Source organism: Staurois parvus, unplaced genomic scaffold (assembly GCF_062004578.1).
Source record: "Staurois parvus isolate SC_StPar_1 unplaced genomic scaffold, SC_StPar_1.0 ptg000013l, whole genome shotgun sequence".
In the NCBI taxonomy this organism is placed as follows: Eukaryota; Metazoa; Chordata; class Amphibia; order Anura; family Ranidae; genus Staurois; species Staurois parvus.
Window position 1 is genome coordinate 14,468,080 of NW_028317809.1, and position 18,243 is coordinate 14,486,322.

The 18,243-nt window shown below is 42.8% G+C and overlaps 1 protein-coding gene across 2 annotated transcripts in view; it reads right to left on the minus strand.

Moving 5' to 3' along the window:
- CCDC158 (coiled-coil domain containing 158) overlaps window positions 1-18,243 on the minus strand; it is a 123,025-nt gene that overhangs the window by 91,461 nt on the left and 13,321 nt on the right. For both annotated transcript variants that reach the window (XM_089675984.1, XM_089675972.1), the window contains exons 2-4: window positions 12,412-12,454; window positions 8,903-9,051; window positions 2,651-2,895 (exon numbers count right to left, since the gene is read on the minus strand). In XM_089675984.1, the coding sequence (XP_089532110.1) occupies window positions 2,651-2,895; window positions 8,903-9,051; window positions 12,412-12,454 (437 nt within the window). The remainder of the gene's footprint in view (window positions 1-2,650; window positions 2,896-8,902; window positions 9,052-12,411; window positions 12,455-18,243) is intronic.

An 18,243-nucleotide genomic window follows, 5' to 3' on the forward strand; every position in this document is an offset into this window, starting at 1 on the left:
GGTCAAACATTCCCATAGACACACTCCTAAACCTTGTGGAGAGCCTTCCCAGAAGAGTTGAAGCTGTTATAGCTGAAAAGGGTGGGCCAGCCCATTATTGAACCCTATGGACTAAGACTGGGATGCCATTAAAGTTCATGTGCATGTAAAGGCAGGTGTGCCAATACTTTTGGCAATATACTGAATGTCAGCATTCGTAGTCCTCACTCTCAGTGGAAGTAAAGCTGCACAAGGGGAAAATACAAATCTTTCCTATATAAGCCTGCAAACTGAAAAAAAAAAAAAATTCTTGCATACTATAATTTAGTGTCAGTCAGGGAAAGGACTGGTGGGAATTTGCCCCTGGGCCAGTATGATTGATATATCTTGAGCAGGTGGCACTGAGTAGAAATATTCCACCACTAAGACACCTATAACAGAGGGAATTTTTACTTAGCCTAGTAAGATAAATGGGATGGAATTGTGCTGACCTCAAACGTCCAATCATGTGCAAGCATGTTTTTTTATTCTCCACGCACATAAAACAGTATTCACCTGATTCACTAAAGATTTACTATAAAAGCAAAACTGCTCTACTCCTTTAGTGAATAATCCCTATTGTACATTTTGATATTAATCCTTGTACCTCATTCACAGAGAAAAGTGAAAATTTGCAAAGTGAAACCATACTTTGAAAGTGAACATGCTATACTCCTTTAGTAAATGTGGTTCACTGTTGCCTGTATAGGAAATAACGGAGTATGAACTTGCATGTTATCTCTCCTATCCATGGTACACTCCCAAAACCATTTGTAGTTGACTAAGGAATATCAGTACTGGACTGTTGATGAATGGTTTCTGTTTCCAAATCCAATATCACAGTGACAGGTTGTTGGGTGTTGCCTTTGGAATGAACTCAAACACTCAACCTAAACCCTTACATATATCCAGTGAAGTGACTGGCCTCAGGTGACACACAGAGATGAAACAAGTCCTCCTACATATGTTGTTCCTGTTAATCTGCGGTCTTCTCTTCTCTAAATCCACTCAAAGTGCTGCATTTATAAAGCTTGTCTGAGAGTTCAGAAAAAAGGGGGAAGAGAGCTGAAATTACACTCTGCAGAACTCAGTGAGCGGAGCTCTGAAAGCTGATTGCAGAGAAAAGAAACATCCCCTCCACGCAGCTCACAGGAACAGAGCTGAGGCTGTCAATTTGCTGGAGGTACCTCCCCCGTCACTTTTTTTCTCTTTGTATCAGAAAAACATGTCAGAAGTGATCCATGCTGATAGCAGAGCAAAGAAGCAGCAGACAGAGATGACGCTTAATGCTCTTAATTGAGACACACTATAGAGGGATATGCTTTGTTCATATTTCATGTCTGAAACCACTTTAACCACAGAAGATTTACCCCCCTTCCTGACCAGGCCATTTTGTGTGATATGGCGCTGCGTTAGTTTAACTGGCAAATGCGTGGTCATGCAACGCTGTACATAAATAAAATTTATGTAATTTTTTTCCCACAAATAGAGCTTTCTTTTTTAGTTTTTGCGCTATAAACAAAACAAGACTGACAATTGTGAAAAAAAACAATATGTTTGACTTTTTGCTATAAAACATATCCAATAAAAAAATTTAAAAAATTTCGTCATAAATTCAGGCCAAAATGTATTCTGCGAAATGTCTTTGCTAAAAAAAATCCCAATAAGTGTATGTTAATTGGTTTCCGTGAAAATGATATCGTCTACAAATGGTGGTATATATACCAAATTTTTTTTTTATACTAGTAATGGCGGCTATAAGCGACTTATACCGGGACTGCTGGACTACGGGACTGTGGGATTGTGGCAGGCATTCTGACACTGGGTGGGAACTGACTAGCTGCCATTGACATCTCCAGTGACACTAATACAGTGATCATTCATAATGGTCTCCTCCTCCCATGCCCGTCTCCAGGACTTCTCCAGGGCTTCCCCCATCCTCTGGAACTCACTACCCCAATCCATCAGACTGTCACCTACCCACCTCACCTTTAGGCGCACCCTGAAAACCCATCTCTTCAGAGAAGCCTACCACACCCTCACCTAATTGCATATCTCCTCCGCTCTTCCACCACTCCACCCCCCACAGCTATTTCCTCCTGTACCACTCTCCCCCCCTCCTAGATTGTAAGCTCCAAGGAACAGGGCCCTCGAACTCCTCGTGTATTGTATTGTTACTGTGCTGTCTCATGTACTGTCTCCCATTGTAATGTACAGTGCTGAGCAAACTGTTGGTGCTATATAAATCCTGTATAATAATAATAAAAAGCACTAACACTATACTAATGACACTGGGCAGGAAGGAGTTAACATCTGGGGCGGGGTTAACTGTGCGTTAGGGAGTGATTTTATTGTGTATTGTGTGCTGTTTTACTAAGCAGACTTGTTTCTTTCTATATAGAAGGCAGCACGTCCATACTGACAGGAGAGAGATCTGTGTTGACCTACCCGAAAATGCGAAAATCATGTATATTTACGTGATTTTGCCCAGCGAAGCCGCCCTGTAGCAGTACATCTGATATGGGGCGGCGGGCAAGTTTTAAATACTAGCATCCACTCATCAACCCTGGGCAGTTGATACTTATGTGGTTTGTTTTATCCCCAAAACACTATATGAATGATATTTACTTACCGCTTCAGGCCTTCTCTGTGCATTTATTAAGAATGAGGAATAATCATTCAGTGACATCCTGACGGGGTTCTTATCAACCAGGCAGGCACTTCCATCCAGGCCATCTTGCATTACACTGCATTGTGTTGTTAAGCCACCTTTCCTATGGCTTGTCTGACTAGCATACACATGGCTTTTTAAGGACTGAAGAGACACAGACGATAACGCATTGCGATTACCTGTTGCTGAACTGGAAGCATGTGATACTAGAAAATAAATGTAAAAGCATTAGAATATATTTACTCACATACTGTATCATGCACAATAACAGAACTACAATATTAAGGAAGATAAAGGTAAATTATTGGATAGTGTGGGGGAGCTTTGCAACCACTGTCAGTTTTTAATTGCTGTCTGTGTTCCCTCCCTGCTTGGGAAATTTCTCTCACTTCCTGTCTCAGTGACTACAGAAAAAAAAGGGGAGACTCTCTATATTAGGGCTTCGAATCTTAAAGCGGAGCTCCACCCAAAATGGAAGTTCATCTTTAATGCTTTGTCCCCGTTCCCCATTACGGATTGGCACCTTTGCTGAGCAGGGGGGGGGGAGCGGGTACCCGAATTTGACAGGTACCCGCTCCCACATCCACTGCAATCGCTTAGGAAATTGCAAGTGGAAGTTGTCCTCCCTCCCCGTAGTCTTCTGGGACACGTGACAGGTCCCAGTAGACATTTGGGCCATTCACAAAGCGCAGCGCTTCTCGCGCATGCACAGTGGGCACCCGGCTGTGAAGCCGCAAGCTGTCACAGCTGGGTGCCCACACTGAAGACGGCCGATGAAACCAGCGGTGGTGAGGACACCACTGAACTGAGTAGTTAAAGCTGAATTTAACTATATCTGAGCACCACAAACTGAAAACGCTATTTAGTTCATTTTTTATTTTCAAAGCAAACTTCACCATCCATTCATGTCTCCATGTTTTATTTTGCTGAGAAATTATTTTGAAAAACACCCCCTAGCATTTTTGGCTGTGGTTATCTTGAGTAAGGGCAGATGATTTATGTATTTCCTGGAATCCATATACCCTTAGCTCAGGGATGCAGACGGGATGGTGTGATTAGTTAAGAAAGCCCCTATTCCTCTCCTCCAGATGAAAGACAAAAAAATGCCCATGAAGACTCCAGGGATATATGATATAATTTTGGCCTAGGCCAGAAACCAAGAAGGAACTGAAGAAATGTAAAAAAAAAAAAATTAAACATGTAAATATAATATATCTTCCTATCTATTTAGTAAAGCTAGCAGCATAAGGATTAAAATAGTTAATAGTGCATGAAAAGGTAAAGTTCCACTTTCCAATTCCATAATGCAGCGCTGCCCCCCGTAGGAGCCGCTGAGTTTAGACAGGTTCTTTCCCGAGCAGTTCAGAGGGAGCCAGAGACACAGCAACTATAGTCCCTTTACTACGGCTCTTTACATAGTCTAGGGGTTATCTTTTAGAAGTTTATTTACTAGCAGAAATTTGGGAGGGGATTTGGGATGATGCAAGATACCCCAAAACAAAATGTATTGTTAGTAGAGGACACTCCTTACTTAGCAGCAGTGGCACTCAATGTAGATAGACTGGAACAGTCCACGATTCACAGCTGGGGACTATGAAGCAATATAAGCACAAGTCAAGGCAGACTCAGACAGTCCACGGTTCACAGTTGGGCACCATAAAGCAGTATAAGCACTAGTCCAGGCAGACTGGAACAGTCCACGGTTCACAGCTGGGGACCATAGAGCAGTATAAGCACAAGTCAAGGTAGACTGGAACAGTCCATGGTTCTCAGCTGGGGACCCTGAAGCAGTATGAGCACAAGTCAAGACAGACTGGAACAGTCCATGATTCACAGCTGGGGACATTGAAGTAGCATGAGCACAAGCAATGACAGTCTGGACCAGTTCATGGTTCACAGCTGGGGACCATGAAGCAGTATGAGCACAAGTATAGGCTTTCCTCACTGGATCCTGGTACACAGACAGTCCATAGGTGCAGCCTTGTGCAAAGTAGTCCAGTGTAGCACCCCTCTAGATAGCCAGCGGGAGCTAGCTCATTTTTTTTGTTAGTTAGAAAGGCTGGGCAATAGCTGAGTCAAGGTTAGGTCAGGGCTTAGAGGCTCTGCAGGTCAGTTCTGTGATACCTCCCCCTGCTCTAGAAACTTGAAGAAGATTCTAGAAGCAGTGGGCAGGGGTGAGGAGGGGCTGATCTGCATTCTTAGGGGATCCTGAACAATCCCCAGGCAGGAGGCTTGGCATGAGGTCAGGACAGCCCTTAAGTATGACTAAGCCTGCTCAGCAGCAGGAGAGTTCGGGTGGAAAATGTGAGGAAGGCTGAGATACAGGAGACTGAAAGGGTCCCCAGTGGGAAGGGGCCTACCTACAGGCCGGGCCCTGAAAAGGAGGATCACTGAGCCTCATTGGTCCCCAGAGGGCGTACCACATGTGGAGCCAGAGAAGGAGCCAGTATGACTGAGCTTGCTTAGTAGCAGGAGAGTTCGGATGGAAAATGTGAGGAAGGCTGAGATGCAGGAGACTGGGAAGGGGCCTACCTACAGGTCGGGCACTGAAAAGGAGGATCATTCAGCCTCATTGGTCCCCAGAGGGAGGACCACTTATGGAGCCAGGGAAGGCGCAAGTATGACTGTGCCTGCTCAGCAGCAGGAGAGTTCGGGTGGAAAATGTGAGGAAGGTTGAGATGCAGGAGACTGGGAGGGGGCCCAGCAAGAAGGGGCCTTCCTACAAGTCGGGCCCTGAAAAGGAGGATCGCTCAACCTCATTGGTCCCCAGAGGGAGGACCACTTGTGGAGCCAGGGAAGGAGCCAACCAAGCAGAAGACCTGAAGGCAGTCTACAACCCAAGCAGCTCACAGGAAAAAGGACTGAGTGAGTAATCCTACACCTCCTGGGCCAGTTAAGAGGAAAGAGCATTCTGGTGGGAAACCTGACTAGCTCCTGTTACCCTTTTAAGTAGCAACCACCAGATCCCCTTGCCCAGGGATTTCCTCCAGGCAGCTGGGTAAAGAAGAGGATTTATCTGGGATCTGGAGTGGTACCACAGTAGAGGCTGGAGAGCTCTTCAAGAAGAGACTTTGCTGTATACTTGTATATAGTTGACAGGAAGTTGTCCAAAGTTGCAGTTCCCTTGGGCATATCATACACTCCTTGCCCCATCCAAGTTCAAATACCCCTAATAAAACCTGACAAAAAACAAGCTCAAGGAGTGTTTACTGTCTCCGGAAAGCAAGTCTGAGAAAATGTGTTTTGCCTGGCTGTGCAGGACTATAGGGGGACCCGAAACTTCAGCAACTCCTAGGGAGGTAGTGCTACACCAGTATTCAGTCCATATGGCTCCAGAGGCAGGCAGGCCCTTTCCTCTCAGCTCACCGATCCATCCCCCTGGGGGGGGGGGGGAGATTCTCCTCAGGGCTCCAGACTATTTATCAGCATATATTGGTGTGCTGATATCTATGTACATACTGCACATAAGCACATAGTCTCAGTTCTACTAGTACTGCTTAAATAATCTCTTAGGAATGTGGTAAGATATATACTTCCCTATTACCTCATTCTTGTCTATTATTCACTGGCTATAGTAACTTGAACTGTCTTTCTTTTAGAAAGTCCCACTGTATTTTCTACTCAATTGCTAAATTTCCCTTCTGGAAATGTACCTGACTGACATGGTCGTTAGTTCTTTCTATCTTGAAGGCTTGACTTAAATTCCTAGTGAGTTAACATGATCTTCCCATGTTTGGATGATTGAGTAGGTAAATCTACTTTTCCTTGCAGCCTCACCGCAAGGGAGAATTTTCAAGTTTCCTGGAGTTCAGCGTTAAAGAAAATAAAATGTCATATATTCTTTAGCATGTTACTCTACTTTCAAAAGTACTTTTCAATGTTTTTCATTCTCCATTTTCATTAAAATAATATCTGGCGATCCTGTCCTTGTTAAGCCACTTCCTGTTATACAATTATGTTTTGTCCATGTTTTTTGAACTGCTCCCGTGTCGTAACATGCACTTCCAATGCAGACTGAGGCCTGTTTCACACCAATGCGTTTTTTTAGTGCTTTTTGCAGAAACGCACTACAGTTCATTTAACATGATTTCTTATGGGACACATTCACATTTATCCTGTTTTGAGCTGCTGCATTGTTGGAAAGAGTCCTTGACTTTTTTAAAAGAAAAAAGCAGCATTTTTACTGCAATAGAGCTCAATGGACATGCTGCTGAAATTCATGCAGTGTGTTTTGCTGAGTTTTTGCTGCATTTTGCGTTTTTTTTATGCCCAGCAACAAAAACATTTCCCCTATAACACAAAATAAAGAAAAAAAAGTTGATAAAAACACAAAACGTGGTAAAAACATGGCAAAAATGTGTGCAAAATACACTGCAAAACGTACTGCTAAATGGGCAAAATGCACCAGTATGAACCAAGCCTGAGGACTAGTTCACACCACATGCACCAATATGAACCAATCCTGTGGGCTGGTTCACACCACATGCAAAAAAAAAAACATATGGACAGTAGGTTACATGGATTCCAAAGTTCACACCATTGCAGTGCATTCCAGTACAGTCAACAAAAGTAGAACATGCTGCAATTTTTTCTGCAAGATACTGTACTGGATTGTGCAAAATGCTTAAAAAAAACCATTAGAATACATCAAAAACAATCAAAACACACCAGAACGCATAACGCCACAAAATGTAAAAAAAACACAGAGGAAAAACACAGATGGAACGCATCAAAACCGCACCATAACACATGTAAAAGACATCAAAATACTTGAAAACATGCATGCAGAAAGGTGTCCGGAACGCACTGCGTTTCTGTTTTTTGAACTGGCCCTGAGTGGCTGTGCCAATGCACAGGCATGTTCCGCTATTATTGCCCACAGCTAATAGATATCTCTTAAGCAGTTACATGTAGCTGCCACTGGAATACATGCATGTTGACATGAAGTGGCTAAACAACGCTGGAAGAGACCAGTAGCATTGGAGCAATAAAAAACATGCAAAATAAGTAAAAAAAATTAAAAACACGCTTTTCTAAATAAACATGCAAACTAGTTATGATACAAAAGCAAAAGGGCTTGTTCACACCATGCGCTATGCGTTCCTATGCGATTCACAGGCGATCCAGGTGCAGTGCAATTGTGCTGAACTGAAACTGCATGCACTACTTTATAAAATGCACATAAACCAGATCACATGGTACTGTGGTACAGTGTGATCTGGTGTAGGCAAATGCACTGCATTTGCGACCTGCATTTGGGGTGTCATTAACTGAACACTGACACCCACTGCAGATCACAAGTGCAGTGCATTTTGAACACAGTGCGGGAAATGCACATGGAACATGGGTTTTCCGCACGATTTCTGGTGTGAACTGGCCCTAAATATAATTCAGTTAGGGTTTTTTATCTACTTTAACCTAACCTTTCCTTAGTCTAGGTTCACACCAATACGTTTTCCAGAAACGCACAGCAGTCCATTTAACATGATTTCCTATGGAACAGGTTAACATCTCCACGTTTTCACGCAGTGCGTTTTTTGGAAAGGGTCAGGGACTTTTTTATAGGTTGCGCTTTTGGTTCTATAGACTTCAATGAAGACGCTGCAGAAAAGCATGTAGTGCGTTTTTACGCATTTTGATGCGGTTTGCATTTTATTCTGTCCAGCAACAAGTTGAAAAAGAAAAAGCAAAACGCATAAAAAATGCATGTGCAAAAACGCAAAACGCACCGCGAAAAACACTGCAGAAACGGATCAACGCAAACTGCATAGGTGTGAACCTAGCCTTAGTCCTAACTCTACCGAACGGTAACTATGTACAGGACTGTCATTGTTAGCAATAGCCTAATCCCGAGACTTGGGATCCTTGGAGTCAGGTAGTAGATTTACAGCTTTTTGCAGGAATGCATGGGGCTCTTAGGTGACAAGGCCCACAGTCATTAAAGAATTAAATCTAAAATCTACTCCAGTGATGTCTATGTGTCTATGGGACTGCTGTAAGCACATTAGACTCAAAGTTCCTTTGATGTCAAAGGCTGATGCAAATACTATATAATATTATTCAAAATGCTGACGTGGTATAGAAATGGCTAAAAAAAATATTAATTGATAAATTCACAGAGACATTCACACATGAAGCAACGTTTACATTTACAAGCAAAAATTACCAATATGCACAAATAAAAAAAGCAGTGCAGCATAACAAAAAACATACTTCTGGAGATGGTATCACTGTTATTGGTGGTATTCTTGTGGCATTTCTCATGAATGGACAAGGACAACTGGTTTATTGTATGCTGTGTAGCTTGTTCCACTTCTTTTTGCAATTTCTGGATTTCTTTGGTTTGTTCATCCAGCTCTGCCCTAGGACACAAAAAAGCAATGATTACATTTCTGCCATAAAGTATTTATTTATTTCAGGTACTTATATAGCGCCATCAATTTACGCAGCGCTTTACATATGTATTGTACATTCACATCAGTCCCTAACCTTCAAGGGGTGTACAATCTAGGGTCCCTAACTCCCATTCATACATACACATACTAGGGCCAATTTAGACAATTTAAACCTTCTTGGTTTCATTCTTCGCATTCTTCGCTTTTCCCTTCCACATAACTTTCTATTAATGTGCTTTGATACAGCACTTTGGGAACATCCAACTTCTTTTGCAATTACCTTTTGAGGCTTTCCCTCCTTATGGAGGGTGTCAATGATGGTTTTCTGCACAACTGTCATGTCAGCAGTCTTTCCCATGATTGTGATTCCTACTGAACCAGACTGAGAGACCATTTAAAGTCTCAGGAACCCTTTGCAGGTGTTATGGCTTAATTAGCTGATTAGAGTGGGACACTTTGAGCCGAGAATATTGCACCTTTTCACAATATTCTAGTTTTCTGAGATTGTGGATTTGGGGTTTTCATGAGCTGTAAGCCATAATCACCACAATTATGACAAATCACAGCTTGAACTATCTTGCTTTGCATGTAATGAGTCTATCTCATATATTAGTTTCACCTTTTAAGTTGCATTACTGAAATAAATGAACTTTTGCACGATATTCTAATTTTTCGAGTTTCACTTATATAAATGGATAGAAAACTGGCTAAAAGATTGTATTCAGAGAGTAGTGGTTAATGATTCATACTCTGAATGGTCTGGGGTCATCAGTGCTGTACTCCAAGGTTCAGTGTTGGGACCCTTACTTTTTAATATATTTATAAACAATATAGGGTCTGAGATTAAAAATCCCATTTCAGTCTTTGCAGATGACACCAAGCTGTGCAGTGGAATAATGTCCTTACAGGATGTCTTCAATTTACAAGCTGACCTCAATGCACTGTTTTTGGCAACTATGTGGCAAAGGAGGTTTAATATTGATAAATGGAGGGTTATGCACTAGGGGGCTAAGAATATGCATGCATCATACATACTAGGGGGGATACAATTGGGGGAATCAATGATGGAGAAGGATCTGGGGGTTCTTGTAGATCACAAGCTTAATAATGGTATGCAATGCCAAGCTGCGATTTCTAAAGCGATCAAAATCCTCTCTTGTAGTAAAAGAGGTATAGACTCCAGAGAGAGATATCATTTTACCCCTGTACAAATCATTAGTAACACCTCATCTGGAATATGCAGTTCAGTTTTGGGCACCAATTCACAAAAAGAACATTGGGGAACTTAAGAAAGTACAGAGAAGGTCAACCAAACTGATAAGAGGCATGGAGGAGATCAGCTATGAGGATAGATTAGAGGAACTGGATTTATTCTCTCTTGAGAAGAGGAGATTAAGGGGGGATATGATCAACATGTATAAATACATCAGTGGTTCATATAGTGAACTCTGTGTAGAGTTATTCACCCTGAGGTCATCACAGAGGACAAGGGGGCACTCTTTACATCTGGAGGAAAAGAAATGTAATCTCCAAACACAGAAAGGTTTCTTCACAGTGAGAGCTGTGAAAATGTGGAATAGACTCCCTCAAGAGTTGGTTCTGGCCAGCTCAGTGGATTGCTTCAAAAAAGGCCTGGATTCTTTCTTAGATACACAGAATATAACTGGATACTAACATTTATAGGTAAAGTTGATCCAGGGGGTATCCGATTGCCTCTAGGGGGATCAGGAAGGAATTTTTTCCCCTGCAAGAGCAAATTGGATCGTGCTTTGCTGGGTTTTTTTTGTTTTGCCTTCCTCTGGATCAACTGTGGGTATAGGATTATAATTTTTTTTTTCTATGGTTGAACTGGATGTACTTTTGTCAGCCATACTAACTCTGTAACATACCATAATTCTGTGTACTGCCCACCAGATATAGTGAATGCAGGGCCCTGGGTATAGTAACACTTTAACTAGTCTACTACTAAATTTGTACCAAGGCATGTATTATATGTCAGGGGAAGGAATAAATTGCTTACTAATGCTTACTGTCAAGGTCCTACCTTTTCCCTGAGGTTATGTTACTCCATGTGCTGGCGTCCATCTTGGAATTCTGCTGTGCATGGTGGGAATCCTTCCTTTTATGCCTTCAGGTCTCTGAGGTCCATCCCCCAGAGGGGTGTGGCTGATGACATATAAGCCTGTGGCCCGCACATGCTCTTTGCACTTGTGTCTTGTGTCTTTGTGTTGCTATTACTCTGTTCTGACTCTCGTGACTCTCCTGGTATCTGATTCGGCTTGTGACTTGACTATTCTTTGTATTCTCCTTTGATCTGACCCTCTGTTGCTGAACCCGGCTCGTGACCTGTGATTCTCGTCTGCTGTCCTGTACTGTTTTGTCCTGTTGTTGTTGACCCGGCCTGTCTGACTACTCTTTTGTCTCTTCCACCAGCTACACGCCATTGGCGACGGCCATTACCGCAGCTGAGGTGTCTCGGGGGCCGCAACCTGGTTCCTGGTTGTGTCAAGTCCATCCCCACCATCAGGGGCCCTGGTGAAGGGCAGCCTGGGACTTAGACTCCGTGCCCTGAGGGAATTCGGTCTGTGGGTGGTGGTTGTCGTCAGCCAGTGCGTTACATTGTTAGGCCTGCCTGTCTGTTCCTCGGCCCCTGCCCTGACACTTACAGAGCCTGCTGATAAGTTGCTTAAGCCCCAGGTGTTGCAATGTAAGAAAACAACCCATAGGCCTCATTCACACTTGCAAATGGAGACCCAGCAGGTGGCAGCTCCTCTGAAAGCAATGGGAGGCTGAGAAGTCCCAGAGCTAATCATGGCTTCTCACAGACTGTCTGCATCAAGTGCCGATCATCACAGATAATTGCTCTATGAGCAATTACATGCAAGAAGGTGCAATTAGCTGCAGGATCTGTCTGCCTCCTATTGCTTTCAATGGGGCTTCTGCTCACAGTTGATTGCTGGGAACCCCCACTGGGTCTCCCGCATGTAATTGCTAACGACCCCATTCGCAATTTTGAACTGGGCCTTATAAGACAATCAGCAGTGTCAACCCTGCTGGAAACAGCCTCAAAGTGACTCCCATTATACACTACTCTAGCTTGTAACTATATCTTTAAAACATCATGATTTCGTTTTACAGGAATGGTATGGCACAGCACTCAACTGAGACAAAACAAGGTCAATAATTCCTATATAAAATGAGATAGTTAGCTTTGTCCTCCAAGTTTGCACAATTGGGCTTTTTGCTAACTCTCCGCTCAAGCAATTGACAGAATGCTCATTTCTAAGGCATATGTACATGCATTAGTCATAGTTTTATTGTTAGTACCTTAATGTTAGGAGGTTTCTGCTCGCCATTGCCCTGGCAACATCTGAAAAAGAAAAGACATCTTGTTAAATGTTGATCACTAGTTACAAGTTTGGATGATAGGGGAAAGAAGTAAAACTGAAGCCTGTAATCTACCATCTGTTTGGCATCCTTGTTCTGTGTCCTTTAATATGCCCTATTTTTCTCCAGTGCAGAAATTGTTTTTATTCAATTGGCACCCACACAACATAGGAAAAATATCTTTTATGTATAAATATCCACTGCCTACCTATCCTTTCGTTGAGTCTTGTAGGCAGCCATTGGTTCCACTAGTGTCCAACATGCAAAATGGCTAGCTCACCTAAACTTTCAGATTCCTTACAGTATGTAAGCTGTGTTTCCTAATGCAGGACGTACATGCATCAATCCAGTTATTAAATGATACAAATAGTTTGATTTGTTCACAAATCAAACTTAGCAACCTTTGATTATTTTTCACTGCCATGTTTACTGATATTTGTGGAATGAATTGAAGATGAAAGTAATCTGGTAGAAAGATAGCTTCCGCGTCGGCTCAATTTAAGCAGGTACCAACCCCATCGAATCGCAAGTTGTTAGATTAGGCCCGCCTGGAACTGGATCTCTGTTTGACAGATGAGGCTGAGCGCTCTTTGTGTTGGACACTCCAGAAGTGGTATAGTAAAGCAAATAAACCAGATTCCATGTTAGCACGTAGATTGAGCTCTTTCGCTCCTCACCCTAAACCGATTTCTCTACGCACTCGTCAGAATGTTCTTACAAGTAATCCTGTAGTGGTATTGGAGGAGTTCCGGCATCGACTTGCCAGACTTTATATGGATCCTACTCGGGCTGATCCCCAGTCTATCTCCGACTTTTTGTCCCATTTGTCCTTGCCTACTTTGACTCAGGCTCATAAGGACCTGATGGACCGTGATATTCAAATATTGGAAGTTCTGCAATGCTTTGCAGATCTGAAGATGGATACATGGCTTTATATTACAAGAAATTGGCTGATGTGCTTGCCCCTCACCTTGCCGCTATGTTCAATGCGGTGAAGGGAGGTTCGAAATTTTCCCCTGACTCTCTAACTGCTAATGTGGTTATGATGCCATCAGACGCATTTTACAGTTACAACATTTGGCCCATACTCGCAAAATTGATATGATGCTCCTATCTCTAGATATCAATAAGGCCTTTGGCACTCTGTCCTGGCCTTATCTCATGTCGGTTCTTAACCATTTTGGCTTTGGTCCCTCGTTTTTGCGTTGGATTTCTTCGCTGTATACGTCCCCTCAAGCAAAACTCAAATATTATGGTTTTGAGTCCTCAACGTTCCCGATTGGCAGGGGAACTAGACAAGGTTGCCCACTTTCTCCCATACTATTTATCTTGGCTTTGGAACCTTTGGCAGAATCCATTCGTATACATCTTGATATTAAGGGAATAGATGTAGCTGGTTCCCAACATAAGTTATCTCTGTTCGCTGACGATATATTGTTGTCGGTTACGAACCCGGGGGTTACTTTGCCAAACTTACTTGCGGTCGTGGATTCCTTTGCAGTCCTCTCAGGCCTCCACGTCAACCCTGCCAAATCCCAGGCTATGTCAATTACCCTCTCACCATCACTCTTGGCGACTCTGAAACATTTGTTCCCTTTTCAATGGCCCTCGGCGCTGCCGTATTTAGGAATCAAGCTCACTCCGACGTACGACGGACTTTCCTGGGCTACTTTCCCCACTGTCTTTAATGATTTGACAGAGATGTTGTCTTCCTGGTCTCACTATCCGCTTTCGTGGTTCGGTAGAATCAATGCGATCCGCATGACTTATCTACCCAAATTATTGTACGTGTTTCGAGTTTTACCAGTCCCTGTTCCCTCACATATATTGCGTATTCATCAGCGAAAACTCCTGTCTTTCATTTGGAGCTCCTCTCGACCCAGAATCAGTAAACAAATCTTATTTGCTCGTAAGACCGAGGGTGTGTTATCTTTCCCAAATCTTCAGTCCTCCTATCTGGCGGCCAATATCGCCCCCTTAGCCCATCTCCATGCATCTCACCATTTTCTCTTGTGGGCTACTGTAGACTTGATGGACGACCACCCGATACCACTCTCTTCTTTGCCGTGGCTTCCTTCTACTCATCGACCTTCTTCCCTTAGTCCGACACTGACACTAACGCTTCATCTTTGGGATTCTATTAAATATTCTGCTGGCCTCATTTATGCCCATTTACCGTTACTACATCTGCTACACAACCCCATGGGTCGTGACAATCCTGGACAGTTTTCTTGGTGGCAAGCAAATGGTTTCCATGATGTACATTTCATGTTTTCTCCCACCCGGATACTCACCTTTGAAACTTTGCGCTCTTCTTACGATATCACATTGCGGGAAAATTTTGGCTACATTCAACTTCGCCACTTTATCAATACATTAATACAGGCGCATTTGGGTCCCTACAGGTTGACCCCCTTTGAAAGTCAATGTAGCCATAGACCCCATGCTCCCAGCTTAATCTCCCTGGTCTACTCCTCCATTATTTCTTATAGAACTCCTCCGGTCACATAGACATTATGAAGCGCTTTTATTTAAACCAATAGTGGGCCTACTTCGTCCTGAACGGCAGCTGGCATCGCACCTATTCATGGTCACCAAGCTGACAATCGCGAGGGCTTGGAAGACTCCCCTCCTCAGCTTCGAGGCTGTCAAAAACCGGATGAACTTTATAATGGTTAATGAAAAGCTGACAGCTATACTGTTAGATACCCACACAAAATTTCTGCAGACATGGCATCCCTGGCTTGATATAGTTCAACCATCGAGATTCAACCAGTCCCTTTTGTCGATTTAAAATTTACGTATCAGTTTCTTTTTCTTCTTTTTTTTTTCTGCTGCAGTCCCCCTGGAGCCCCTTTCTTTGTCTTGTCTCCTTTCTCTACGTTCCTCTCTTTCCTTTTTTTCAGTCTTTTTTTATGCTATTTGTGCTGATTGTGATTTCTGCTTTGAGTGCCGTACCAGCAGTACTATATTCATATGCTGGACTCCTTCGAGAGCCCTGCATATGGAGTATCTATCCGCATTCAGAGAGGCTCCATCTCCCATCTTCCCCGCCTTCTGTGTGCTGATATACTGACAATTTTTCCTTAGAGTTTATTATGTCATTGGTCTCTAATTGTCTACCATTTTTGCAACTTATTGTTTTTTATATATATATATATATATATATATATGGCAACTGTGTACGCAGTTTATTCTCATGTCTTAGCATCAGTACATATTCTGTATTACTCATCGAATACCTTGTATGTTTTATTCCTATCGGTCAATACATCTGTTTTTGACTGATTCTCTGCTTTTACCTATTGTATACTAACATTCTTTGTAAAAGAAAGTAATCTGGTAGGCTGGATAGGCCATTTTCAAGCTGGTGCAATATATGAAACATAATATATACACACATGCAGTGCTCAATACACTAAAGAAAGTCCATATAGTATGAAATTATAGAGTGGTCATAATTGCTTGATGTATTAGTGAACATGTTGGCTCCATATGGGTTTATCTGTCTCAGTCATCCGAATAATCTCCAAGGACCGATCATCAAACCCCATAGATTGTAGCCAATAGACTTACGTGGATTTCATGCGTCACAGCTCCTACCTTGCGTGTTTCGTCACAAACTGCAATCAGCAGTCTGATCAATTTGTGACAGCCATCTTGATGGTTTGTTTACAAACTCTTTTTTTTACTGAAATCCGTGTGAGTGTATTACTTTTAATAAGGACCTTATCTTTGAACGTACTTCACTACAGGAATTTTTCCATTTTATTTTATCATGAGGTATATTCTTATCGCTATTCTGGAGTGATATTTCTGGGCTGCATTATATGGGGTTTGATGATCGGTCCTTGGAGGTTACTCGGTTGACTGAGACAGATAAAGCCATATGGAGCCAAGATGTGTACTAATACATCAAGCAATTATGACCACTCTATAATTCGAGGGTCTTGATATCCGATAAACTGCTTGGCTCTATCATTGTGGTACAGTGTATGAACATCTCCACGCTTTGGCTGGTGTTGGGACTTGTTCTTTCTCTTGGATGAAGATTTTCATAGTATATGGACTTTCTTTAGAGTACTGAGAGCTGCATGTGTGTACAGTATCTCACAGAAGTGAGTTCACTCCTCACATTTTTGTAAATATTTTATTATATCTTTTCATGTGACAACACTGAAGAAATGACACTTTGCTACAATGTAAGGTAGTGAGTGTACAGCTTGTATAACAGTGTAAATTTGCTGTCCCCTCAAAATAAACTAATACACAGCCATTAATATCTAAACCGCTGGCAACAAAAGTGAGTACACCCCAAAGTGAAATTGTCCAAATTGGGCCCAAAGTGTCAATATTTTGTGTGGCCACCATTATTTTCCAGCACTGCCTTAACCCTCTTGGGCATGGAGTTCACCAGAGCTTCACAGGTTGCCACTGGAGTCCTCTTCCACTCCTCCATGACAACATCACGTAGCTGGTGGATGATAGAGACCTTGCGCTCCTCCACCTTCCGTTTGAGGATGTCCCACAGATGCTCAATAGGGTTTAGGTCTGGAGACATGCTTGGCCAGTACATCACCTTTACCCTCAGCTTCTTTAGCAAGGCAGTGGTCATCTTGGAGGTGTGTTTTGGGTTGTTATGTTGGAATACTGCCCTGTGGCCCAGTCTCCAAAGGGAGGGGATCATGCTCTGCTTCAGTATGTCACAGTACATGTTGGCATTCATGGTTCCCACAATGAACTGTAGCTCCCCAGTGCCGGCACCACTGTTGCAGCCCCAGACCATGACACTCCCACCACCATGCTTGACTGTAGGCAAGACACACTTGTCTTTGCACTCCTCACCTAGTTGCCGCCACACACGCTTGACACCATCTGAACCAAATAGGTTTATCTTAGTCTCATCAGACCACAGTACATGGTTCCAGTAATCCATGTCCTTTGTCTGCTTGTCTTCAGCAAACTGTTTGTGGGCTTTCTTGTGTATCATCTTTACAAGAGTCTTTCTTCTGGGACGACAGCCATGCAGACCAATTTGATGCAGTGTGCGGTGCATGGTCTGAGCACTGACAGGCTGACCCCCACCCCTTCAACCTCTGCAGCAATGCTGGCAGCACTCATACGTCTATTTCCCAAAAACAACCTCTGGATATGACGCTGAGCATGTGCACTCAACTTCTTTGGTCGACCATGGCAAGGCCTGTTCTGATTGGAACCTGTCCTGCTAAACCGCTGTATGGTCTTGGCCACCTTGCTGCAGCTCAGTTTCAGGGTCTTGGCAATCTTCTTATAGCCTTGACCATCTTTATGTAGAGCAACAATTCTTTTTTTCAGATCCTCAGAGAGTTATTTGCCATGAGGTGCCATGTTGAACTTCCAGTGACCAGTATGAGAGAGTGAGAGCGATAACATCAAATTTAACACACCTGCTCTCCATTCACACCTGAGACCTTGTAACACTAAGGAGTCGCATAACACCTGGGAGGGAAAATGGCAAATTGGGCCCAATTTGGACATTTTCACTTAGGGGTGTACTCACCTTTGTTGCCAACGGTTTAGACATTAATGGCTGTGTGTTGAGTTATTTTGAGGGGACAGCAAATTTACACTGTTATACAAGCTGTACACTCACTAGTTTACATTGTAGCAAAGTGCCATTTCTTCAGTGTTGTCACATGAAAAGATAAAATGAAATATTTACAAAAATGTGAGGGGTGTTCTCACTTCTGTAAGATACTGTATTTATTATGTTTTATTTGTGAACAATCAAAT